Consider the following 27,263-nt stretch of genomic DNA (forward strand, 5'->3'; position numbering starts at 1 on the left):
ATAGGCAGGTAGGTGCATTAGGTGCATTTCAGATGTGAGGGTGTAGCTGTAAGATCTGAAATAGTGTTAGGTGTGTGTTGTGTGATTTCAGGTGAATGTGTGTGTGTGTATATGTGTGTACATCTGTGTGTGTGTGTTTCTGTCTGTGTGTGTGTGTATGTATGTACGTCTGTGTGTGTGTGTGTGTATGTATGTACGTCTGTGTGTGTGTGTGTGTGTATGTACGTCTGTGTGTGTGTGTTTCTGTCTGTGTGTGTGTGTGTGTGTATGTACGTCTGTGTGTGTGTGTTTCTGTCTGTGTGTGTGTGTTTCTGTCTGTGTGTGTGTGTATGTATGTACGTCTGTGTGTGTGTGTTTCTGTCTGTGTGTGTGTGTATGTATGTACGTCTGTGTGTGTGTGTGTGTATGTATGTACGTCTGTGTGTGTGTGTGTGTGTGGTTATGAAGTGTAGCTGTAAGATCTAAAAGAGTGTTACCCACATGTTAGGTGTGTGTTTACAGTAGAGGTCGACCGTTTAATCGGAATGGCCGATTAATTCAGGCCGATTTCAAGTTTTCATGACAATCGGAAATCGATATTTTTGGACACCGATTTGGGCGATATAAAATATATATATATATATATTTTTTTTACACCTTTATTTAATCTTTATTTAATTAGGCAAGTCAGTTAAGAACATATTCTTATTTTCAACGATGGCCTAGGAACGGTGCGTTAACTGCTTGTTCAGGGGCAGAACGACAGATTTTTACCTTGTCAGCTCGGGGATTCAATCTTGCAACCTTACAGTTAACTAGTCTAACGCTCTAACCACCTGCCTCTCATTGCACTCCACGAGGAGCCTACCTGTTACGCAAATGCAGTAAGCCAAGATAAGTTGCTAGCTAGCATTAAAAGTATCTTATAAAAAACAATCAATCAATCAATCATAATCACTAGTTAACTACACATGGTTGATGATATTACTAGTTTAGCTAGCATGTCCTGCGTTGCATATAATCGATGCGGTGCGTATTCGTGAAAAAGGACTGTCGTTGCTCCAATGTGTACCTAACCATAAACATCAACGCCTTTCTTAAAATCAATACACAGAAGTATATATTTTTAGACCTGCATATTTAGCTAAAATAAATCCAGGTTAGCAGGCAATATTAACCAGGTGAAATTGTGTCACTTCTCTTGCGTTCATTACACGCAGAGTCAGTGTATATGCAACATTTACTGCCACCTAATTTTCCAGAATTTTATGTAATTATGACATAACATTGAAGGTTGTGCAATGTAACAGGAATATTTAGACTTAGGGATGCCACCCGTTAGATAAAATACAAAACGGTTCCTTATTTTACTGAAGGAATAAACGTCTTGTTTTCGAGATGATAGTTTCCGGATTCGACCATATTAATGACCAAAGGCTCGTATTTCTGTGTGTTATTATGTTATAATTAAGTCTGACTGAGCAATGGTAGGCACTAGCAGGCTCGTAAGCATTCATTCAATCAGCACTTTCGTGTGTTTTGCCAGCAGCTCTTCGCAATGCTTCAAGCATTGAGCTGTTTATGACTTCAAGCCTATCAACTCCCGAGATTAGACTGGTGTAACCGATGTGAAATGGCTAGCTAGTTAGCGGGGTGCGTGCGAATAGCGTTTCAAACGTCACTCGCTCTGAGACTTGGGGTAGTTGTTCCCCTTGCTCTGCATGGGTAACGCTGCTTCGAGGGTGGCTGCTGTCGATGTGTTCCTGGTTTGAGCCCAGGTAGCGGCGAGGACAGGGATGGAAGCTATACTGTTACACTGGCAATACTAAAGTGCCTATAAGAACATCCAATTGTCAAAGGTATATGAAATACAAATCGTATAGAGAGAAATAGTCCTATAATTCCTATAATAACTACAACCTAAAACTTCTTACTTGGGAATATTGAAGACTCATGTTAAAAGGAACCACCAGCTTTCATATGTTCTCATGTTCTGAGCAAGGAACTGAAACGTTAGCTTTCTTACATGGCACATATTGCACTTTTACTTTCTTCTCCAACACTTTGTTTTTGCATTATTTAAAACAAATTGAACATGTTTCATTATTTATTTGAGGCTAAATTGATTTTATTATTTATTATTTTAACTTTTATGTTAAGTTAAAATAGGTGTTCATTCAGTATTGTTGTAATTGTCATTATTACAAATACATTTTTAAAAATCGTCCGATTAATCGGTATCGGTGTTGAAAAATCATAATCGGTCGCCCTCTAATATGTTGCCAGTGAGAGTGTATCTGTAAGATCTGAAAGAGTGTTAGGTGTTTACAGATGTGTGTGTGTTTCAGATGTGAGGATATGTTGCCAGTGTACTTCTCTGACCGGAGGGTGTGTAAGGTATGTGGAGACGAGGCATCAGGCTGTCACTATGGAGCTGTTACCTGTGGGAGCTGCAAGGTGTTCTTCAAGAGAGCTGCAGAGGGTGAGCCATACACACACACATATATCACTTTGTTTACATTAATTTTACTAGGCAAGTCAGTTAATTAAGAACAAATTCTTAATTATAATGACGGCCTACCCACCACGGGCAAACCCTCACCACGACCTTGGGCCAATTGTGTGCCGCCTTATGGGACTCCCAATCACAGCATGTTGTGATAAAGCCTGGAATCGAACAAGGGTCTTTAGTGACAACTCTGGCACTGAGATGCAGTGCCTTAGACCGCTGCACCACTCGGGAGCCCCACACACATACAGGAAATGGGATATCCAACTCCCCTGTAGCGGCCGTGTTTGTTTTTGTGTCCCCAGGTAAGCAGAATCACCTGTGCGCCAGCCGTAACGACTGCACCATCGACAAGCTGAGGAGGAAGAACTGTCCTTCCTGTCGTCTCAGCAGATGCTTCCGGTCTGGAATGAGCCTCAAAGGTTACAACTTTTACCATAACATACATGGCTGTTAAATGGAGAGAGGGAGAGAAAGAGATCGTGAAAAAGAAGGGGGAGGAGAGGGGAGCAGAGAATAAGAGGGGAGGAAGGCTAGACACACCTACTTGTATTTTGTTTACAGGGTCTTTGAAGAAGCAGGAATCATGACTAGGTCTTTAGGTAGGTTTTAATTGACCATGTGTTTTACTCCCTATCCTGTGACTTTCATTGGTAAATTCAGCTGCTTTTCAGGCTGCTTTTCAGGCTGCTTTTCAGGCTGCTTTGGGGAGTTTTGACAGCATGTAGCTACTTTTCCCAACTCAATTCTGCCACATACAAGAGTGGGAGAAGCGGTCTGTGCAACAGGCAGAGAAGCACCAGGGGAGGGGGGGTGCGGTGAGAGAGGAGGGGAAAACGTTATGTCGGGGAGTGCAGCTGTGCAGCAGCAAGTCAAAATGGTGCTGTGATGTCGTCGTGGCAACAGCAAAAACGTCATCTAGAGAGAAATCAAGGGGCCAATAGCAGATATCACTGAAAAATAGTTGGCAACACTGTTTGCAACATTGTGTAGTGATTTCAGATGTGGCACCACAGGTCCCAGTTGTGGGGGGGGAGTTATTTTCCTGGGGCTCAGAGTTTTCTTGATCTGGTAGTAGGCTAACCAAAAGGTTACTACACAGAATACTCAAATGGCGGCGACGTAGCATAGTGTCGCAATGTTGTTTTTTGTTATGAAAGGGGAGGCTCCTTGCAGTGCGCACTGACATTCGACGTACCCTTCCCGTGGGGGCAGTGTTGTGTAGGCAATGATGTTTGCTTGATTCCTTCATCTGATCAACAGTATAGGCTATAGGCTATGCATCAAAGAAGCCTATTTTGCATTGATAAGCAAATATAATCTGAGCTACTGTTCAAACAACAAACCAAACAACATTGTAGCCTTGTTAGAATCTACCCAAAAAGGTATTTTGTTTAGCAGTAATAACTTGTGATTACAGGCTATTGTGAAATGTTAGAAAGTGCTGTAGGCTGATGTGGGAATACATACACAAGCAGTATATTTAACTGGAATAATGTTTTAGGTTACACCGGCAAGTAGAAGAATATTACCTGGGTATATTTTATTTTGTATTATTTATCTATATATTATATCTTTATCTATATATTATTATTTATTTATCATATTCATGCAAAAATAGAATCCTACTCCACCCACGTACATGCCAAAAATAGAATCCTACTCCACCCACGTACATGCCAAAAATAGAATCCTACTCCACCCACGTACATGCCAAAAATAGAATCCTACTCCACCCACGTACACGCCAAAAATAGAATCCTACTCCACCCACGTACATGCCAAAAATAGAATCCTACTCCACCCACGTACACGCCAAAAATAGAATCCTACTCCACCCACGTACATGCCAAAAATAGAATCCTACTCCACCCACGTACACGCCAAAAATAGAATCCTACTCCACCCACGTACATGCCCAAAATAAAATCCTACTCCACCCACGTACACGCCAAAAATAGAATCCTACTCCACCCACGTACACGCCAAAAATAGAATCCTACTCCACCCACGTACACGCCAAAAATAGAATCCTACTCCACCCACGTACACGCAAGTAGATGAACAGAGTTTAGCTTGTAGTAACCTTAACCAACTCCCAGATCCCTAGTTGTAGTAATAAATCAGCTGTAAGGTCATTAAAAAAACTCCTGGAAAAACTTCTGGCCCTAGGAAGGATGAAAACCCTTTACACATAGAGAACAACTGGGATTGGACAGAGACTAGCAGGGCTGAGCTGGCTGTGTATGGTGTTGTGTTTTACATCTGTAATGGAAAAGATACTCATACAGTGTGGCATCACTATTGTGTTAATTCATTAGTTCAAGCCAGTCGTTTTGGTTTAAAAAGGCCTAGGTAGCCTAGCTACACGAAGTTTGATCACATTCACATTTTCTCAGGACACAAATAAATTGGCCTATTTTAGGCTATAAATGCATAGCTTAGGCTATAAAAACATGTACGTTTCCCCTGGCTCAGATGGGATCAGAGCATTTTTCATAATTATCATTATGTTGTTTTAGAAGATATTATGCATTTTACCACAAATTCCACAATTCCATCACTGCAACAATCCCAAAAAAGTAATAAACAAATCAATTGCCAATATTGCTTACATTGCTTCCCGAATGAAAATGCCTGATTTAAATAAAAAATGCACTGAAAATAAAAATATACAAAATTAAATTATACAATTATAATTAAATTAAATCAGACTTTTTCTAAATTTGAGCTTGTTAATTAACCATTCCAGTAATGAAAAGGCCAAATGGGGTAAAGGGGTTGTTTGAAAATAAGAACCTCATTCTGAAGGCATATAAGTAGATAAATTAAATCCTACTACTCCTCTAGATAGTGGTGATGCATCATGGGTGGTATTGCCCTCAGGTAGCCTGTTTCTGGTCTGAAGTTCAGGAATGGCTGAAAATGAATAGCATTGATCTAAAATTGACCCTACAAATAGTACTGTTAGGAGATCTGGAGAGACCGGGTCAGTCAATTACTAATATACTAATACTCTTAGTAAAATATTTATCTTCAACACGCAATCTGTGGATTCTATTCGATTAGATAGATTGAAATTGTATGTTAAATATCACAGCATAGTTGAAAGATATGTGTTGCGTAAAAACACGAAGTGGGTGGCCAGCAGAGATAGATGGGATCGTTTGAGGGAAGCTGAGGATTGGGATGTGGAATTGGAGACAAGTGGGAGTGGAGTTGCTGTGTGTGAGAGAATCATGGTCAAAGATAAATGGGGGGGGGTCTAAATAAAACATAATAAAAGTACATTTGAATGACACTGTGGGACAGTGTTTTTCCAACGAATACCGGTTTGCCAGAGGCTGATGCCGTGCAGGTGTTTGTACACTTGCATATACACACACTCATTCAAATAAACACATATAAGAACACACACATACATGTAATAGTACCAGACATGCACAAACATATACAGTTGGCATTGTTGTTATGATTTCAGTTGTCCTTTATGTCCTTTGTTTTAACCTCTTGCGACGAGCAATCCAGGATCGTAATCATAGCCTCAAACGAATTAGCATAACGCAGCGGACATAAATACCCCTAGAAACTTTTCCTATTCATGAAAATCGCAAATGAAATGAATTAAATATATTCAAACACAAAGCTTAGCCTTTTGTTAACAACACTGTCATCTCAGTTTTTCAAAATATGCGTTACAGCCAACGCTAGACAAGCATTTGTGTAAGTTTATCATGACATAATGCCATGCTAGGCTCTGCTGGCAGCAGGCAACATTTTCAGGAAAATAAGAAAAGCAACCAAATTAAATCATTTACCTTTGAAGAACTTCAGATGCTTTCACTCAGGAGACTCCCAGTTAGATAGCAAATGTTCCTTTTTTCCAAAAATATTATTTTTGTAGGCGAAATAGCTCCCGTTTGTTCATCATGCTTGGCTGAGAAATCGTGGAGTGCTGCAAAGATAGTTGTCCTTCAAGGAAGGTTCTCCCATCTCCACAGAGGAACTCGGGAGCTCTGTCAGAGTGACCATCAGGTTCTTGGTCACCTCCCTGACCAAGGACCTTCACCCCCGATTGCTCAGTTTGGCCGGGTGGCCAGCTCTAGAAAGAGTCTTGGTAGTTCCAAACTTCTTGCATTTAAGAATGATGGAGGCCACTGTGTTCTTGGGGACCGTCAATGCTGCAGAAATGTTTTGGTACCCTTCCCCAGATCTGTGCCTCGACGCAATCCTGTCTCTGAGCTCTATGGACAATTCCTTTGACCTCATGGCTTGGTTTTTGCTCTGACGTGCACTGTCAACTGTAGGACCTTATATAGACAGGTGTGTGCTTTTCCAAATCATGTCCAATCAATTACATTTACCACAGGTTGACTCCAATTGTAGAAAAATCTCAAGGATGATCAATGGAAACAGGATGAGCACCTGAGCAGAATTTCGAGTCTCATAGCAAAGGGTCTGAATACTTATGTAAATAAGGTATTTCAGCGTTTCTTTCATTTTTAATACATTGCAAATATTTCTAAAAATCCGTTTTCACTTTGTCATTATGGGGTATTGTGTGTAGAATGTTGAGGGAAAAAATATATTTAATCCATTTTAGAATAAGTAGGGTCTGAATGCTTTCTGGTTGTATTGTACATGCTTGTGAATTGTTGCATTATCAAGTAGTGTAATATTTTGGAAGAAAAGTCTCTTGTCATTGTTAAATAGTTTGTGCCTTCTCGCTAGTGGCTACTGTGATATTTACGGTCAATTTGAGCTACAGACCAATAATGTCACATGGCCAGCAGCCACGGCAATGATGTAATGTGAATGGAAAAATAGCTTTATTTTTCTCCACCCCGCTCCTCAGACTCCTTTATATCTTCTAGTGGTAATGGGGCCTTTCTCTCTGTCCTACTTCTGTGTGTGGTGCATTTCAGGCCGCAAGCTGAGGGGAGCTGGCCCGCTGAAAGGAGGAGTGGAGGGGGGAACACAGGCACCCGGCAAAGAGAGGACTGGAGAGAGGGGAGGAGAGAGACCTGGAGAGAGGACTGGAGAGAGGCCTGGAGAGAGGGGAGGAGAGAGGGGAGGAGAGAGGCCTGGAGAGAGGGGAGGAGAGAGGCCTGGAGAGAGGACTGGAGAGAGGACTGGGGGATTACAGTTATCCACCGTTTCCCCACAGGCTAAATGTGAGGATCAATATTACCATATGTAAAATATTTTTCTTATCCAGAATGCTATTTTTTCAAGTGAGCCCTGACTAAGAAAGCAGTTACAACTCAATTCAGAATTTACCCCGACCCTGGATGAAAGGCAGCACATATTCAGTCTCAACTGGTTTCATTTTGTCTCTCATCTCATGTCTCAATTCACCTTGCCTTGTTTCATCTCATATCCCTCTCTGCAGGCTGTGCTGCGTCGCAGGCTCCCGCTCTTGGCCCCTCCCCCAGTCTACGCCCCTCCCTCCTCAACATTCTGAGTTCCATTGAGCCAGGAATGGTCAACGCAGGCCATGACACCTCCCAGCCAGACTGTTTCGCCTCCCTACTGTCCAGCCTCAACGAGCTGGGAGAGAGACAACTGGTGTCTGTGGTGAACTGGGCTAAAGCCATGCCAGGTAAACCATTCTTCATGTATCCTACTGTTACCTAACCACTACATGTTACCAACCCACTAACCCTGTATCCTACTGTTACCTAACTACTACATGTTACCAACCCTGTATCCTACTGTTACCTAACCACTACATGTTACCAACCCACTAACCCTGTATCCTACTGTTACCTAACTACTACATGTTACCAACCCTGTATCCTACTGTTACCTAACCACTACATGTTACCAACCCTGTATCCTACTGTTACCTAACCACTACATGTTACCAACCCTGTATCCTACTGTTACCTAACCACTACATGTTACCAACCCTGTATCCTACTGTTACCTAACCACTACATGTTACCAACCCTGTATCCTACTGTTACCTAACCACTACATGTTACCAACCCACTAACCCTGTATCCTACTGTTACCTAACCACTACATGGTACCAACCCTGTATCCTACTGTTACCTAACCACTACATGTTACTAACCCTGTATTCTACTGTTACCTAACCACTACATGTTACCAACCCTGTATCCTACTGTTACCTAACCACTACATGTTACCAACCCACTAACCCTGTATCCTACTGTTACCTAACCACTACATGTTACCAACCCTGTATCCTACTGTTACCTAACCACTACATGTTACCAACCCACTAACCCTGTATCCTACTGTTACCTAACCACTACATGGTACCAACCCACTAACCCAGGTGTGATAGAGAGAGCTGGGGGACAGAGAACTGGTCTGTGTATGACTGATATCAGTGCTGTAGCCTCGGTTCTAGTTTTCTATGTCCTTCCCACCAGAGGGGGCTCTACTCATCACATATTTTATTCTCCCTGCACTATGGGTTTCATGTAGAAGACCAGATGTCAGTGGTCCAGTCTTCATGGCTGGGGTTGATGATGTTCTCTGTGTAGGTTTCAGACAGCTGCATGTAGAAGACCAGATGTCAGTGGTCCAGTCTTCATGGCTGAGGTTGATGATGTTCTCTGTGTAGGTTTCAGACAGCTGCATGTAGAAGACCAGATGTCAGTGGTCCAGTCTTCATGGCTGGGGTTGATGATTTTCTCTGTGTAGGTTTCAGACAGCTGCATGTAGAAGACCAGATGTCAGTGATCCAGTCTTCATGGCTGGGGTTGATGGTGTTCGCTCTGGGCTGGAGGTCTTACACTAACACAGATGCTAGAGAGCTCTACTTCGCTCCTGACCTCATCTTTAACGAGTGAGTACTATTGTCTTGCTGAATACAATATTGATGACAATCTCTCTCTGTCTCTAGACAATATACAAGGGAAATGTCTGAAATTTGAAATGTTGTATTATTGGTTATATAACAACACTCTGAATCAATTTCACTCCCTCTCATCCTAACTCCCTCTCATCCTAACTCCCCCTCATCCTAACTCCCTCTCATCCTAACTCCCTCTCAACCTAACTCCCTCTCATCCTAACTCCCCCTCATCCTAACTCCCTCTCATCCTAACTCCCCTCATCCTAACTCCCTCTCATCCTAACTCCCTCTCATCCTAACTCCCCCTCATCCTAACTCCCTCTCATCCTAACTCCCTCTCATCCTAACTCCCCCTCATCCTAACTCCCTCTCATCCTAACTCCCTCTCATCCTAACTCCCTCTCATCCTAACTCCCTCTCATCCTAACTCCCTCTCATCCTAACTCCCTCATCCTAACTCCCCCTCATCCTAACTCCCCTCATCCTAACTCCCTCTCATCCTAACTCCCTCTCATCCTAACTCCCTCTCATCCTAACTCCCTCTCATCCTAACTCCCCTCATCCTAACTCCCTCTCATCCTAACTCCCTCTCATCCTAACTCCCTCTCATCCTAACTCCCCTCATCCTAACTCCCTCTCATCCTCACTCCCCCCTCATCCTAACTCCCCCTCATCCTAACTCCCTCTCATCCTCACTCCCTCTCATCCTAACTCCCTCTCATCCTCACTCCCCCTCATCCTAACTCCCTCTCATCCTCACTCCCTCTCATCCTAACTCCCTCTCATCCTAACTCCCTCTCATCCTAACTCCCTCCCATCCTAACTCCCCCTCATCCTAACTCCCCCTCATCCTCACTCCCCCTCATCCTAACTCCCTCTCATCCTCACTCCCTCTCATCCTAACTCCCTCTCATCCTCCTCCCCTCATCCTAACTCCCTCTCATCCTAACTCCCTCTCATCCTAACTCCCTCTCATCCTAACTCCCTCTCATCCTAACTCCCTCTCATCCTAACTCCCTCTCATCCTAACTCCCTCTCATCCTAACTCCCCCTCATCCTAACTCCCTCTCATCCTCACTCCCCCTCATCCTAACTCCCTCTCATCCTCACTCCCTCTCATCCTAACTCCCCCTCATCCTAACTCCCCCTCATCCTAACTCCCTCATCCTAACTCCCTCTCATCCTAACTCCCTCTCATCCTAACTCCCTCTCATCCTAACTCCCCTCATCCTAACTCCCTCTCATCCTAACTCCCCCTCATCCTAACTCCCCCTCATCCTAACTCCCCTCATCCTAACTCCCCTCATCCTAACTCCCCTCATCCTAACTCCCTCTCATCCTAACTCCCTCTCATCCTAACTCCCTCTCATCCTAACTCCCTCTCATCCTAACTCCCTCTCATCCTAACTCCCCTCATCCTAACTCCCTCTCATCCTAACTCCCTCTCATCCTAACTCCCTCTCATCCTAACTCCCTCTCATCCTAACTCCCCCTCATCCTAACTCCCTCAACTCCCCCTCATCCTCACTCCCTCTCATCCTCACTCCCTCTCATCCTAACTCCCTCTCATCCTAACTCCCCTCATCCTAACTCCCTCTCATCCTAACTCCCTCTCATCCTAACTCCCTCTCATCCTAACTCCCTCTCATCCTAACTCCCCCTCATCCTAACTCCCTCTCATCCTCACTCCCCCTCATCCTAACTCCCTCTCATCCTAACTCCCTCTCATCCTAACTCCCCCTCATCCTAACTCCCTCTCATCCTAACTCCCTCTCATCCTAACTCCCTCTCATCCTAACTCCCCTCATCCTAACTCCCCTCATCCTAACTCCCTCTCATCCTAACTCCCTCTCATCCTAACTCCCTCTCATCCTAACTCCCCTCATCCTAACTCCCTCTCATCCTCACTCCCCCTCATCCTAACTCCCTCTCATCCTAACTCCCTCTCATCCTAACTCCCCTCATCCTAACTCCCTCTCATCCTAACTCCCTCTCATCCTAACTCCCTCTCATCCTAACTCCCCCTCATCCTAACTCCCCCTCATCCTAACTCCCTCTCATCCTAACTCCTCTCATCCTAACTCCCCTCATCCTAACTCCCTCTCATCCTAACTCCCTCTCATCCTAACTCCCTCTCATCCTCATCCCTCTCCTAACTCCCTCTCATCCTAACTCCCTCTCATCCTAACTCCTCCCATCCTAACTCCCCTCATCCTAACTCCCCCTCATCCTACTCCCCCTCATCCTAACTCCCTCTCATCCTAACTCCCTCTCATCCTAACTCCCTCTCATCCTAACTCCCCCTCATCCTAACTCCCTCTCATCCTCACTCCCTCTCATCCTAACTCCCTCTCATCCTAACTCCCTCTCATCCTAACTCCCTCTCATCCTAACTCCCTCTCATCCTAACTCCCTCTCATCCTAACTCCCCCTCATCCTAACTCCCCCTCATCCTAACTCCCCCTCATCCTAACTCCCCCTCATCCTCACTCCCTCTCATCCTAACTCCCCTCATCCTAACTCCCCTCATCCTAACTCCCTCTCATCCTAACTCCCTCTCATCCTAACTCCCTCTCATCCTAACTCCCCTCATCCTAACTCCCTCTCATCCTAACTCCTCTCATCCTAACTCCCCTCATCCTAACTCCCCCTCATCCTAACTCCCCTCATCCTAACTCCCCCTCATCCTAACTCCCTCTCATCCTCTAACTCCCTCTCATCCTAACTCCCTCTCATCCTAACTCCCTCTCATCCTAACTCCCTCTCATCCTAACTCCCTCTCATCCTAACTCCCCTCATCCTAACTCCCTCTCATCCTAACTCCTCTCATCCTAACTCCCTCTCATCCTAACTCCCTCTCATCCCCTCATCCTAACTCCCCTCATCCTAACTCCCCCTCATCCTAACTCCCTCTCATCCTCACTCCCCTCATCCTAACTCCCTCTCATCCTAACTCCCTCATCCTAACTCATCCTAACTCCCTCTCATCCTAACTCCCCCTCATCCTAACTCCCTCTCATCCTAACTCCCTCTCATCCTAACTCCCTCTCATCCTAACTCCCCCTCATCCTAACTCCCCCTCATCCTAACTCCCTCTCATCCTAACTCCCTCTCATCCTAACTCCCTCTCATCCTAACTCCCCCTCATCCTAACTCCCCTCATCCTAACTCCCCTCATCCTAACTCCCCCTCATCCTAACTCCCCTCATCCTAACTCCCCTCATCCTAACTCCCTCTCATCCTAACTCCCTCTCATCCTAACTCCCCCTCATCCTAAACTCCCCTCATCCTAACTCCCCCTCATCCTAACTCCCCTCATCCTAACTCCCCTCATCCTAACTCCCTCTCATCCTAACTCCCCTCATCCTAACTCCCTCTCATCCTAACTAACTCCCCCTCATCCTAACTCCCTCTCATCCTAACTCCCTCTCATCCTAACTCCCCCTCATCCTAACTCCCTCTCATCCTAACTCCCCCTCATCCTAACTCCCCTCATCCTAACTCCCCTCATCCTAACTCCCTCTCATCCTAACTCCCCTCATCCTAACTCCCTCTCATCCTAACTCCCTCATCTAACTCCCTCCTAACTAACTCCCTCATCCTAACTCCCTCTCATCCTAACTCCCCCTCATCCTAACTCCCTCTCATCCTAACTCCCTCTCATCCTAACTCCCCTCATCCTAACTCCCCTCTCATCCTAACTCCCTCTCATCCTAACTCCCTCTCATCCTAACTCCCCTCATCCTAACTCCCCTCATCCTAACTCCCCCTCATCCTAACTCCCTCTCATCCTAACTCCCCTCATCCTAACTCCCTCTCATCCTAACTCCCTCTCATCCTAACTCCCCTCATCCTAACTCCCCCTCATCCTAACTCCCCTCATCCTAACTCCCTCTCATCCTAACTCCCTCTCATCCTAACTCCCCCTCTCTCTCCTTCGCAATTCAATTTAAACACATGTTACCAAATGGAATAGACAATAAAAAAATGGGACTAGAAATAAACAAACATTACACTCTCTCTCCTCACCCTCTTTCTCTCCGTCTGTCTGTCTGTCTGTCTCTCTCTTCTCTCCACCCCCCACTCCCCCACCCCAGTCAGAGGATGCGTGTGTCCAGTATGTACGAACACTGTGTCCAGTTCCGTCTGCTGTCCCAGAGGTTCTGTATGCTCAGAGTCACCCAGGAAGAGTTCCTCTGTATGAAGGCTCTGCTCCTCTTCAGCATCAGTGAGTCACATCACTGACACACTGAAACTAAGTGACTGTATCATTATCTGGTTCAATATTTGCTTATTTCTTTGTGTCTTTTAGTCCCTGTGGAGGGTCTGAGGAATCAGAAGTGTTTTGACGAGCTGAGGATCTCTTACATCAAGGAGCTGGTTTGTCTGGCCAGCCAACATGGAGAAAAACACCATACACAACGCCTGTTCCAGCTCACACAGCTACTGGACTTCCTACACCCGGTAATATTACCTAACCCTGACCTCTAACCCCTAACCCATAACCCTGCTCACACAGCTACTGGACTAACCCCTAACCCATACACAACGCCTGTTCCAGCTCACACAGCTACTGGACTTCCTACACCCGGTAATATTACCTAACCCTGACCTCTAACCCCTAACCCATACACAACGCCTTTTCCAGCTCACACAGCTACTGGACTTCCTACACCCGGTAATATTACCTAACCCTGACCTCTAACCCCTAACCCATACACAACGCCTGTTCCAGCTAACACAGCTACTGGACTTCCTACACCCGGTAATATTACCTAACCCTGACCTCTAACCCTAACCCATACACAACGCCTGTTCCAGCTAACACAGCTACTGGATTTCCTACACCCGGTAATATTACCTAACCCTGACCTCTAACCCCTAACCCATACACAACGCCTGTTCCAGCTAACACAACTACGTCCGGTAATTTAATGATAATAATAATGATACTAGATTTAATTAGTATAGCGCTTTTCATTACAGCAAGAATCTCAATCTTAAAACAGTCTAATCTTTCAGTTAGCCTATTGACAGTTCTAGCTGGAAGGTCTTTCACAGTCATCCACAGTCTTTCACAGTCATCCACAGTCTTTCACAGTCATCCACAGTCTTTCACAGTCATCCACATCCACAGTCATCCACAGTCTTTCACAGTCATCCAGTCTTTCACAGTCATCCACAGTCATCCACAGTCTTTCACAGTCATCCACAGTCTTTCACAGTCATCCACAGTCTTTCACAGTCATCCACAGTCTTTCACAGTCATCCACAGAGGCAGGTGCCAGTTCAACGGGTCACATCCGGTGTCCAATCCACTCTACATGTCCACTTACCTGACCCGTCCACGTCTCTACCGACCGAGGCCCAAATGAAGGGTTGAGGTCCAGATGATAACAAAAATGTATTTAAAAAATGTAACCTTTATTTAACTAGGAAAGTCAGTTAAGAACAAATTCTTATTTACAAGGACAGCCAACATCGGCCAAACCCATATGACACTTGGCCAATTGTGCACCACTGTATGGGACTCTAGAATCAAACCAGGGTGTCTGTAGTAACGCCTCAAGCACTGAGATGCAGTGCCTTAGACCACTGCGCCATTCGGGAGCCCAAGGGTTGAGGCCCAGATGAAGGGTTGAGGCCCAGATGAAGGGTTGAGGCCCAGATGAATGGTTGAGGCCCAGATGAAGGACGGGCCGAGATGTGGGTTGAGCAGGGGTGAAACGATGCTTAGATCCAGGGGAGAAACAAGTTAGAAGTCAGGTCACCTCTTCCCTTGGAAACTCCTCTGAAAAACATGTAACACCAACCTGGGTGAAGTAATGCAGCTGCTAAGCTTTATGGCATGAAGCTCACTACAGTCAAAAGCGATAGTCCACCTTGAAATAAACTACTGGGGAAAACCTCTGCCATCTTCAAAATTCTCCAAGCCTCTGCCATCTCTTGTTGTTTCAAATAAAGTTGGTAGCTAAATAGCTTCTCAGTTCAGTTGGTAAAATAACTGACTTGCCAATCTTGCACTGCCGTGGATCAATATATTGTAATGAATCAGGCAGGAAGTGCGGTTCGAACCCTCAACCTTCTGGCCCGAAGCCCAGAGCGCAACAACATGCTCTTCTTGCAGTCGATATCCGCACTTATAAACCCAGGATTGCTACAATATATACAATATACAATCAAAACTTACTTAGCTAACAAAATAAAAAGTTGGTCAAAAAAGAAAACAACTAAAACTTCAAATATGTACAATATTTACAGAGCTCTCTGCGCCATGGCAACCACAGAACTGACCTATCCCTGACCTCTAACCCGTAACCCATACTCAACACTTGTTCTAGCTAACCCAGCCAGTGGACTACCTACAGCAGGTAATATAGACCTACTACCAAGGGCCAGCCTAGCTTTTTGTGGGCCTGTCATGGCAAATAATGTCCCCTGGCCAAATAGTGTCCCCTTCTGCGTCACAATGGAGTTCGATAAATTATTAGCGTCCGTTGCTATATCAACGGTGGGGTTACCTAATTACAGCCTAAATGACATCATCATTGCTATGCAAACAAGGCCGATTTCCGCAGCAATTTCGCTGTTTAAACAAGTTTTATTTAGCTGACAAAATGAAAACATTCATTCAAACTACTTTTGGGTACCTTGTTAACATTACAACATGAAATCCATGTCTTAAACATTATTACGTTTCGGAAATGTCAAATAAAACGTGTAATCTGCTTGACACATTAAAGTGACTTACCTTACAGACCAGGAAGTCAGATCATTTCCACTCCATTCATATGCAAATCTGTTGGATTCATACACTGGTTGTCTGGCCGTCGTGTTTCAATTTGATCCTGCCCTCCCCTTATCTACGCTATAATAATATATCTTCACTAGACCTCCTTTAGGATTCATGTTGTTCTATCTCACATAGCTCATTAGTACACCCTTGTGGTTGAATATATATGTATTTATTGTCGGTCATAGGATACAACAATGAATAATGTGGAACAAATAAATACCATCAAAGGATACCTTACAACAATGAACACCTTGTGAAACAGCTGTGAAAACCAACCTGGCAATATTTCAGATTTGAATACATAAACTTCAATCGTTTTTGGTACAGTTGTGTCATTCATTTGTTTTACACAAACATGGCAATCATAGACTAAAATACTGAATTCTGGTGTGTGCAATATAGAGGAGGGGGTTGCTGTGTGGGTGGGTGGTTCTGCCTGTCACCTATTCTCAACAGGCAGTCAGTCTCAGAAGGGAGACTTGAAGAGGGAGACTGCAAAGTTCAGGCACTGATGCTCTCAGTGTTTGCTGTGCGAGTGTTTTTAGTTAATCTGTGTATCTCACATATTATGTGCCCAGTATGATAGGTTATGATACAAAATTATAGAGTATGATAGAGTAGAATAGACTATGATAGGTTATGATACAAAATTATAGAGTATGATAGAGTAGAATAGACTATGATAGGTTATGATACAAAATTATAGAGTATGATAGAGTAGAATAGACTATGATAGGTTATGATACAAAATTATAGAGTATGATAGAGTAGAATAGACTATGATAGGTTATGATACAAAATTATAGAGTATGATAGAGTAGAATAGACTATGATAGGTTATGATACAAAATTATAGAGTATGATAGAGTAGAATAGACTATGATAGGTTATGATACAAAATTATAGAGTATGATAGAGTAGAATAGACTATGATAGGTTATGATACAAAATTATAGAGTATGATAGAGTAGAATAGACTATGATAGGTTATGATACAAAATTATAGAGTATGATAGAGTAGAATAGACTATGATAGGTTATGATACAAAATTATAGAGTATGATAGAGTAGAATAGACTATGATAGGTTATGATACAAAATTATAGAGTATGATAGAGTAGAATAGACTATGATAGGTTATGATACAAAATTATAGAGTATGATAGAGTAGAATAGACTATGATAGGTTATGATACAAAATTATAGAGTATGATAGAGTAGAATAGACTATGATAGGTTATGATACAAAATTATAGAGTATGATAGAGTAGAATAGACTATGATAGGTTATGATACAAAATTATAGAGTATGATAGAGTAGAATAGACTATGATAGGTTATGATACAAAATTATAGAGTATGATAGAGTAGAATAGACTATGATAGGTTATGATACAAAATTATAGAGTATGATAGAGTAGAATAGACTATGATAGGTTATGATACAAAATTATAGAGTATGATAGAGTAGAATAGACTATGATAGGTTATGATACAAAATTATAGAGTATGATAGAGTAGAATAGACTATGATAGGTTATGATACAAAATTATAGAGTATGATAGAGTAGAATAGACTATGATAGGTTATGATACAAAATTATAGAGTATGATAGAGTAGAATAGACTATGATAGGTTATGATACAAAATTATAGAGTATGATAGAGTAGAATAGACTATGATAGGTTATGATACAAAATTATAGAGTATGATAGAGTAGAATAGACTATGATAGGTTATGATACAAAATTATAGAGTATGATAGAGTAGAATAGACTATGATAGGTTATGATACAAAATTATAGAGTATGATAGAGTAGAATAGACTATGATAGGTTATGATACAAAATTATAGAGTATGATAGAGTAGAATAGACTATGATAGGTTATGATACAAAATTATAGAGTATGATAGAGTAGAATAGACTATGATAGGTTATGATACAAAATTATAGAGTATGATAGAGTAGAATAGACTATGATAGGTTATGATACAAAATTATAGAGTATGATAGAGTAGAATAGACTATGATAGGTTATGATACAAAATTATAGAGTATGATAGAGTAGAATAGACTATGATAGGTTATGATACAAAATTATAGAGTATGATAGAGTAGAATAGACTATGATAGGTTATGATACAAAATTATAGAGTATGATAGAGTAGAATAGACTATGATAGGTTATGATACAAAATTATAGAGTATGATAGAGTAGAATAGAGTAGAATAGACTATGATAGGTTATGATACAAAATTATAGAGTATGATAGAGTAGAATAGACTATGATAGGTTATGATACAAAATTATAGAGTATGATAGAGTAGAATAGACTATGATAGGTTATGATACAAAATTATAGAGTATGATAGAGTAGAATAGAGTAGAATAGACTATGATAGGTTATGATACAAAATTATAGAGTAGAATAGAGTAGAATAGACTATGATAGGTTATGATACAAAATTATAGAGTATGATAGAGTAGAATAGAGTAGAATAGACTATGATAGGTTATGATACAAAATTATAGAGTATGATAGAGTAGAATAGACTATGATAGGTTATGATACAAAATTATAGAGTATGATAGAGTAGAATAGACTATGATAGGTTATGATACAAAATTATAGAGTATGATAGAGTAGAATAGAGTAGAATAGACTATGATAGGTTATGATACAAAATTATAGAGTATGATAGAGTAGAATAGAGTAGGATAGACTATGATAGGTTATGATACAAAATTATAGAGTATGATAGAGTAGAATAGAGTAGGATAGACTATGATAGGTTATGATACAAAATTATAGAGTATGATAGAGTAGAATAGAGTAGAATAGACTATGATAGGTTATGATACAAAATTATAGAGTATGATAGAGTAGAATAGAGTAGAATAGACTATGATAGGTTATGATACAAAATTATAGAGTATGATAGAGTAGAATAGAGTAGAATAGACTATGATAGGTTATGATACAAAATTATAGAGTATGATAGAGTAGAATAGACTATGATAGGTTATGATACAAAATTATAGAGTATGATAGAGTAGAATAGAGTAGGATAGACTATGATAGGTTATGATACAAAATTATAGAGTATGATAGAGTAGCATAGAGTAGGATAGACTATGATAGGTTATGATACAAAATTATAGAGTATGATAGAGTAGAATAGAGTAGAATAGACTATGATAGGTTATGATACAAAATTATAGAGTATGATAGAGTAGAATAGAGTAGAATAGACTATGATAGGTTATGATACAAAATTATAGAGTATGATAGAGTAGAATAGAGTAGAATAGACTATGATAGGTTATGATACAAAATTATAGAGTATGATAGAGTAGAATAGAGTAGAATAGACTATGATAGGTTATGATACAAAATTATAGAGTATGATAGAGTAGAATAGAGTAGAATAGACTATGATAGAGAATGATATAGTATGATAGAGTAGGATAGACTATGATAGAGAATGATAGAGTAGAATAGAGTATGATAGAGTAGGATATTGGAGAAGTAAATTTCTATAGGCTTAGCATAACTACTATTTCTTGCTTTTCTTATTGTTTCTGTCAACCAAAGCTGAGCATACTTTGTCTATTGGGCTTCACTGAAGTGTAGGGCGGCAGTGCTTTCAGTGGTCGACCGTCCAAGTGCTCCAACTGTAGAAGATTGTTGGCTTCCACCGAGGGAACCCTAGGAAGACAAAGAGACTCCAACTGTAGAAGATTGTTGGCTTCCACCGAGGGAACCCTAGGAAGACAAAGAGAAAAATATCAGTGTTAAGGGAACTAAAACTAGCTTCAGGTTATTTTGTGTGCAAATACAAATAGTTATCATCTGATATTTTCTATATTCACTTTAACTGATGGTGACCCCAGCTAGGAGCGAAAGAGCAGTGAGGTTTCCCAGGTGTCGTCTTTCTTTCCTCCATCTTCCAAACCTAGTAATTCGCCCTGAAGTCGCAGCACTTGTTCCCCTTCTTCATTCTGCTCCAGTAGCTCTCCTTCTGTTTCTCCTGCGCCTTGTCCATGTTCAGTCTCACATTGACTGATAACAGGAATAAATGCTATTCTATTTCTTACATATCTCTTGGAGGGACAGAAAATAAATTGACAGCGGACAATCATTTTTACCTGGTCAAAAACCTCTACATCCTCCTCAGTCCGTGCCTGAAGGTACTGTAGTCCTCGAGGGTTCTGATCTGGTTCGACAGCTTCCACCACATCAGGTGGGGTTTCAGTGATCTGAAAGTACCTTATATAAAAATAGCAATAGACAAACAACATCAGTATATGCAATAATTGTAGATACAATTGCATTGTTTTACCTCAGCCAACAGCTGCGACTCCTGTCCGTACTCGGTGGAGGCCTGGATGCTGCTGTTGTGTGCAAAGAGAATTACCTTCCAGTAGTTCTCCCAACCTTCCTGGTACCAATCAAGGGACTTGCCCATGACATGTCTTGAGGGTTTGGTTGGTCCATTCACCAAACCTGGAGGAGGGAGTAGGAAAGGGATATCTATCGACAATGAAAGATATTGAAATAGGTCTGTTTATGTACCACGGAAAAACAAATTGTAAAAAATCAATAAAACAAACCATTGGTGACAGAATATAACCTATAACATCCGTCACTTGTTCCAGTGTTCATGACCTCGGTCACTCAAGATGACTGTGGGTGTTGAAGATGTCCGTCATTGTCTTGGAGTTGTCCTCGTCAGTCGTCCTTGATGGGTATCATCCAATACAAAAATCTACTTTTGGTTTCAAGCACTTTTTTGAATGGGTTATACAGAAGAGAATTTAGAGTTAAGCAGATTCTCTTCCTGTACTGAGCTTAATGGGTATTACCTCCACATTCTCTTCCCGTACTGAGCTTAGTGGGTATTACCTCCACATTCTCTTCCTGTACTGAGCTTAATGGGTATTGCCTCCACATTCTCTTCCTGTACTGAGCTTAATGGGTATTACCTCCACATTCTCTTCCTGTACTGAGCTTAATGGGTATTGCCTCCACATTCTCTTCCTGTACTGAGCTTAATGTGTATTGCCTCCACATTCTCTTCCTGTACTGAGCTTAATGTGTATTGCCTCCACATTCTCTTCCTGTACTGAGCTTAATGGGTATTACCTCCACATTCTCTTCCTGTACTGAGCTTAATGGGTATTGCCTCCACATTCTCTTCCTGTACTGAGCTTAATGGGTATTGCCTCCACATTCTCTTCCTGTACTGAGCTTAATGGGTATTACCTCCACATTCTCTTCCTGTACTGAGCTTAATGTGTATTACCTCCACATTCTCTTCCTGTACTGAGCTTAATGGGTATTACCTCCACATTCTCTTCCTGTACTGAGCTTAATGGGTATTGCCTCCACATTCTCTTCCTGTACTGAGCTTAATGTGTATTGCCTCCACATTCTCTTCCTGTACTGAGCTTAATGGGTATTGCCTCCACATTCTCTTCCTGTACTGAGCTTAATGGGTATTGCCTCCACATTCTCTTCCTGTACTGAGCTTAATGTGTATTGCCTCCACATTCTCTTCCTGTACTGAGCTTAATGGGTATTGCCTCCACATTCTCTTCCTGTACTGAGCTTAATGGGTATTGCCTCCACATTCTCTTCCTGTACTGAGCTTAATGGGTATTGCCTCCACATTCTCTTCCCGTACTGAGCTTAATGGGTATTGCCTCCACATTCTCTTCCTGTACTGAGCTTAATGGGTATTGCCTCCACATTCTCTTCCCGTACTGAGCTTAATGGGTATTGCCTCCACATTCTCTTCCTGTACTGAGCTTAATGGGTATTGCCTCCACATTCTCTTCCTGTACTGAGCTTAATGGGTATTGCCTCCACATTCTCTTCCTGTACTGAGCTTAATGGGTATTGCCTCCACATTCTCTTCCTGTACTGAGCTTAATGGGTATTGCCTCCACATTCTCTTCCTGTACTGAGCTTAATGGGTATTACCTCCACATTCTCTTCCTGTACTGAGCTTAATGGGTATTACCTCCACATTCTCTTCCCGTACTGAGCTTAATGGGTATTACCTCCACATTCTCTTCCTGTACTGAGCTTAATGGGTATTGCCTCCACATTCTCTTCCCGTACTGAGCTTAATGGGTATTGCCTCCACATTCTCTTCCCGTACTGAGCTTAATGGGTATTGCCTCCACACACCTTCTTGGTAAAGTGATGGGTCGCCGTTCGACAGCAGCTGTTGCCATTCCTGTATTTCGTGAAGGGTCCAATGAGGGCCACCTCTAACATTTAAAATGTTAGAGAGAAGATGACTATTCTTACCCGTACCTGGGTCATACAGTATGCAGATGTTCATATTTGTAAGGCTACTGACACACACACACATTCTATAATACTGTTGTGGTCAAATAAAGCAACCATTACAAAACATCTTATCGGGCCGAAATGTGAATTGGGACACTCACCGATCATGTGCCATGATGAAACAACCTGGATGGGCTTCAACTCCGGCGCCACAGTCTTCGCCCTCTCAAACTTCTGGCAAGCTAGACAGGGTACTGACCTTTAGGCACAACGTGACAAATTGAAATATTGTGTGCTCTCTGATATGATATTCATTGAAATCCTAATAATTTCAGATATAATAGAATGTGATTGATAAATAAAAGGTTATTTCCCTTCTGTCCACCTCCTAGACAATTCCCTGTCAGAAGAAGCGTAGGTTGATTTTGGCAATCATGCGCTCCGAAATGGCCAGCATGCATCTTGGTCAGCACGGCCTCCTCCTCCTTAGTAAAAATCACCCTCCTGTGTGGCTGGCCACCTTCCCCTGTAGGTACATATGATTGCCTAACAAGTTGGAGGAGAAGAGGTGTTGAAATACTCTAGTCTAAGTACATTTACACTGCTGTCTTTCTCTCTGTTTCTCTCTCTTCGTCTGTCTCTCTGTCTTCCATTCTTTTCCCACCTCCTCTCACTTTCATCCTTTCTTTCTCACTGTCCTCCTCCCTCCTCTCTATGTCTGTCTCTGTCTGTCTTCCATTCTTTTCCCACCTCCTCTCACTTTCATCCTTTCTTTCTCACTGTCCTCCTCCCTCCTCTCTATGTCTGTCTAGCGAAGACACCTAGTTAAGGGCATTTGGAATAACCATAATTGCTTACACCCATCCATTTGATTGATCAGGTTGAACTTATAGCTAGACACCCTGATATGACGCATCCTTCTTCCTTTGCGACCGCTACGAGGTAAAATAAGAGAACAAACAACCAGCATAGCAACGAACTTTGGTTCGTTACATAATCCGGTCAGCATTTTGCACGTTCTAGCAACAGCTCTTGGTGTTCTACTGTTATAACTCTCAACAGTAAGTTAAGACACCAACTGAGTTCCTAAATTATTTTTGGGGGGTTGGGGGCCGTAGTGGCCAGGGGCCCTAAGCAACAGCTTATGTCGCCTACACCCAGGGCCGGCCCTGCTTCTATCCCTAACCACTAACCCCTGACTTGTTCAACCCCCCCTGCTTTGGTATTACTGACAGTTGACTCCCTCTCTCTCCCCCCCCCCCTCTCTCACTCTCTCTCTCTCACTCTCAGATTGTGAGGAAGCTGCACCAGTTCACCTATGATCTGTTTATCCAGGCCCAGTCTCTGCCCACCAGAGTCAGCTATCCAGAGATGATCTCTGAGATCGTCAGCGTTCACGTGCCCAAGATACTCACAGGCATAGTTCAGCCAATCCTCTTTCACAATGCACCTTGCTAGAGGGTCATCCCATCACAATGCACCTTGCTAGAGGGTCATCCCATCACAATGCACCTTGCTAGAGGGTCATCCCATCACAATGCACCTTGCTAGAGGGTCATCCTATCACAATGCACCTTGTTAGAGGGTCATCCTATCACAAAAAACCCTGCAAGTGGTTCAACCTATCACAAAACTTCCTGCTAGAGGTTCAACCCAGGGCAGGCCCTAGGCACAAGGTACTTTTTTTTGGGGGGACTCAGTCGGGGTCTCAACTTAATGTTGAGAGTTAAAGTAAAATACACAAGGTGACATTTTTTAATTTGTTAGTGAATCAGCAGTTTTTGTTAGTGAATCAGCAGTTTTTGTTAGTGAATCAGCAGTTTTTGTTAGTGAATCAGCAGTTTTTGTTAGTGAATCAGCAGTTTTTGTTAGTGAATCAGCAGTTTTTGTTAGTGATTTTGTTAGTGAATCAGCAGTGTCAGTCTCTGAATTAGCCCTTGTTAGCAAACATTTATTTAGATTGTTAAGTTAGCCAGCTGTCTACACCTTATAGTAATCATGGCCAACTAATGACCAGGCACGCATGCACCCTGACCTCCAGGGGACCTCCATTGATGTTGTCAGTCACTCTCACTCAGATATCATAAGTCATGGCAAAATGTGTAGAATTGTAGGAAATTTGCTTTAAAACTTGATAATTTCTCTCCACCCCCTGGCAGTATTTGTAGAATTGTTGGAAATTTGCTTTAAATCTGCAAGATCTTCTGGCTGCCCCATTTGAAGAAAAATGTGTAGAATTTGATCAAATGTGATTTAAAACCACAACATTTTCTCTATGCCCCATAGCTAAATGCGAATGTGAATTTCAGGAAATGTGATTTAAAACCACAACATTTTCTCTACGCCCCATAGCTAAATGCGAATATGAATTTCAGGAAATGTGATTTAAAACCACAACATTTTCTCTATGCCCCATAGCTAAATGCGAATGTGAATTTCAGGAAATGTACTTTAAAACTTACATTTGCTTTATCTGTGCCGTCAAGAGGGGGCCCAATAAAATGTTTTACCCGCATGGTGTGGGGCCCCAAAACGCTAGGGCCAGCCCTGGTTCAATATATCACAAAAACCTTACTAGAGGACCAACCATTGTCTGTACATGGTGTGGGGCCCCAAAATGCTAGGGCCAGCCCTGGTTCAATATATCACAAAAACCTTACTAGAGGACCAACCATTGTCTGTACATGAATCGGCAAAGCCGTCGATGATGTCACACCATTAATTCCTATGTGAAGACTCAATGTCGCATTTGAAGGTTAGGAAGTCGGTTTTAGCTTGCTAAAGTGCCGTCTCATTGGGGATATGTATGTCGACATAACATGCACAGTTTGAGCTACTCCAGGAAGGGACGTTGCAGGCTAGGTCAGAGCTGCCTGCAACCGAAGGCCGACCAGGGTACTGCAGGCTACCATAGCAACTCAATTATCCTTATAACTTCTTTGTACAATTGTATTTTTTTTTTATATAATCAGTTCAAGGACATACATCTGTTCTAATATAAGCAATTATTGGTAACATGGTTGTGTTTGAATGCTATATTTTAAAAAGTTTTTTCTCTAATATTTACAACGAAGATTGCCATTTTCCCATTCACTATAATGGGAGATCCTGGTTTCTGGAAACTACAGCCTTCAGTACCGCAGTCGGCCTTGCACTTCATGGCTTCAATGAGAGGGGTCAGTCGGTCTCCCCAGGGTTGATTACGTTACAACCCCTGATCTCAAGGGTTTGATCCTGAATGTACATTTCAGACTGTTGGTTTTCTCTCTTTTCAGTTAACTGTTATATACTCTTTCATAGTTTCAGTAAATGTAGTAGTATGTTTAACACTGTCAAAATAAGTCATAATTCTTCTGAATAACACATCATTCATACTCTACAGACATTCATATATAACACAATATCTGTAAATATGAAATGCATTATACGTTGCATATTCTATCAAAACAAAGCATACTTCTTTAAAAGTCTAACAAATGAAACTATAACGATCTATATTCCACATCACTGGGTCTTTATTTGGCATCATGTCATTTGTATCTTAAGTATTGTATAAGTCACAGGGAAACACACAGGTTGTATCCAAAATGACATCCAACCCTTTTAGTGCACTACATTTGAGTAGGACCCATAGGGCTCTGGTCAAAACTAGTGCACTATATAGGGAATGGGGTGCCAATTTCTGACTCAATTTTCCATAAAAAAAACATATATTTCTCCCTCAGGTAAGGTGTTACCATCTATTGAAGTATTGAGCTTCATCAATACTTTATCCTATCTGAGTTCATATGTCTACTTACCAAATAAATACCGTACCTCACTATTCCAAAAGGTGTGTTCTATTCAGGTTATATGTTCACGACGTTGCAGAAAGGAAACGAAGCCAACACAATTCCCTAATTCTACTTGAGAAACAATACATTTCTATCTCTTCCTGGGGAAAAAAAAAAGTTGCATCCTGAATAGGCCCCAGTGATCATCTGCTTATGGGTCTTGTAGTTTTTATATCTCAGCACAAAAAGAGCCCACAGCAAACATGATTACCAACAAGTTAGTAGAGAAGTTCAGTGTTCAACTACAGCCATCTAGTGGACTGTCCTGTTACTGCAACAAGAGGCAAATGAAGACCAGCTGGCAGTGATGTCGGACTGGGTTAGACAAACAGTCGCCACATTGATACCAACCACATTAGTCCTACATGCTGGAACAATCTTATATCATCATGAAAAGACGGAAATGATCATGTGCTGGGCAGAGGAATGCGAAATGATGAACTCCTTATAATCAAAACCGTCCTTTTTGATCTCACAACTTTCTTCATGTATTATTCATGAACATGCCTCTACAATCTGTCTTTTTCCCTTTTATGTTGAAGTCTTCACATGTTGATGAAACCGGATAAGAATATGGTTTAAGGGCTGGCTCAACCCCTAAGCTGCATTCCAATGTCCACACTAGTACGACACTTAGTATGAAGCGTGTACTCTAAGTGGTATGGTAGTATGGTGATTGGAACAGGGCCGAAATAGTCTAGTTCAACAGCCACTTTGTCTACAAGGCGTTGTCCCAAATGGAACTACTTTTGACCAGGCCTCTGGTTAAAGTAGTTCACTATACAGTGAATATGGTCTAATTTGGGACGCAGCCACAGACCCGCCTAAACCAGAACCAATGTCACATTGAATCTCTGTGATTCCTGTGGGTTTAAAAAACAGTCCATCTAGACTATCTGGTTGTATAAAAAATGAAAAACATCCTGTTAGTGAAATGTTTTAGTACATCTCTCCACAGCGAGGAGGAGTGACATGACTCTGACTGAACACCACAACGAGGAGGAGTGAC

At 42.1% G+C, this 27,263-nt stretch overlaps 1 protein-coding gene across 1 annotated transcript in view; it reads left to right on the forward strand.

The window, feature by feature from the left end:
* Window positions 1-26,244, forward strand: part of LOC115129125 (androgen receptor-like) — a 29,321-nt gene extending 3,077 nt beyond the window's left edge. The window contains exons 2-9 of the mRNA XM_065018404.1: window positions 2,328-2,461; window positions 2,794-2,910; window positions 7,414-7,662; window positions 7,881-8,090; window positions 9,167-9,311; window positions 13,418-13,548; window positions 13,633-13,784; window positions 23,712-26,244. Coding sequence (XP_064874476.1) covers window positions 2,328-2,461; window positions 2,794-2,910; window positions 7,414-7,662; window positions 7,881-8,090; window positions 9,167-9,311; window positions 13,418-13,548; window positions 13,633-13,784; window positions 23,712-23,879 — 1,306 coding nt within the window. The 3' untranslated portion in view covers window positions 23,880-26,244. The remainder of the gene's footprint in view (window positions 1-2,327; window positions 2,462-2,793; window positions 2,911-7,413; window positions 7,663-7,880; window positions 8,091-9,166; window positions 9,312-13,417; window positions 13,549-13,632; window positions 13,785-23,711) is intronic.
* The last annotated feature ends 1,019 nt before the right edge of the window (window positions 26,245-27,263 follow it).

Source organism: Oncorhynchus nerka, linkage group LG5, assembly GCF_034236695.1.
Source record: "Oncorhynchus nerka isolate Pitt River linkage group LG5, Oner_Uvic_2.0, whole genome shotgun sequence".
NCBI classification, from domain to species: Eukaryota; Metazoa; Chordata; class Actinopteri; order Salmoniformes; family Salmonidae; genus Oncorhynchus; species Oncorhynchus nerka.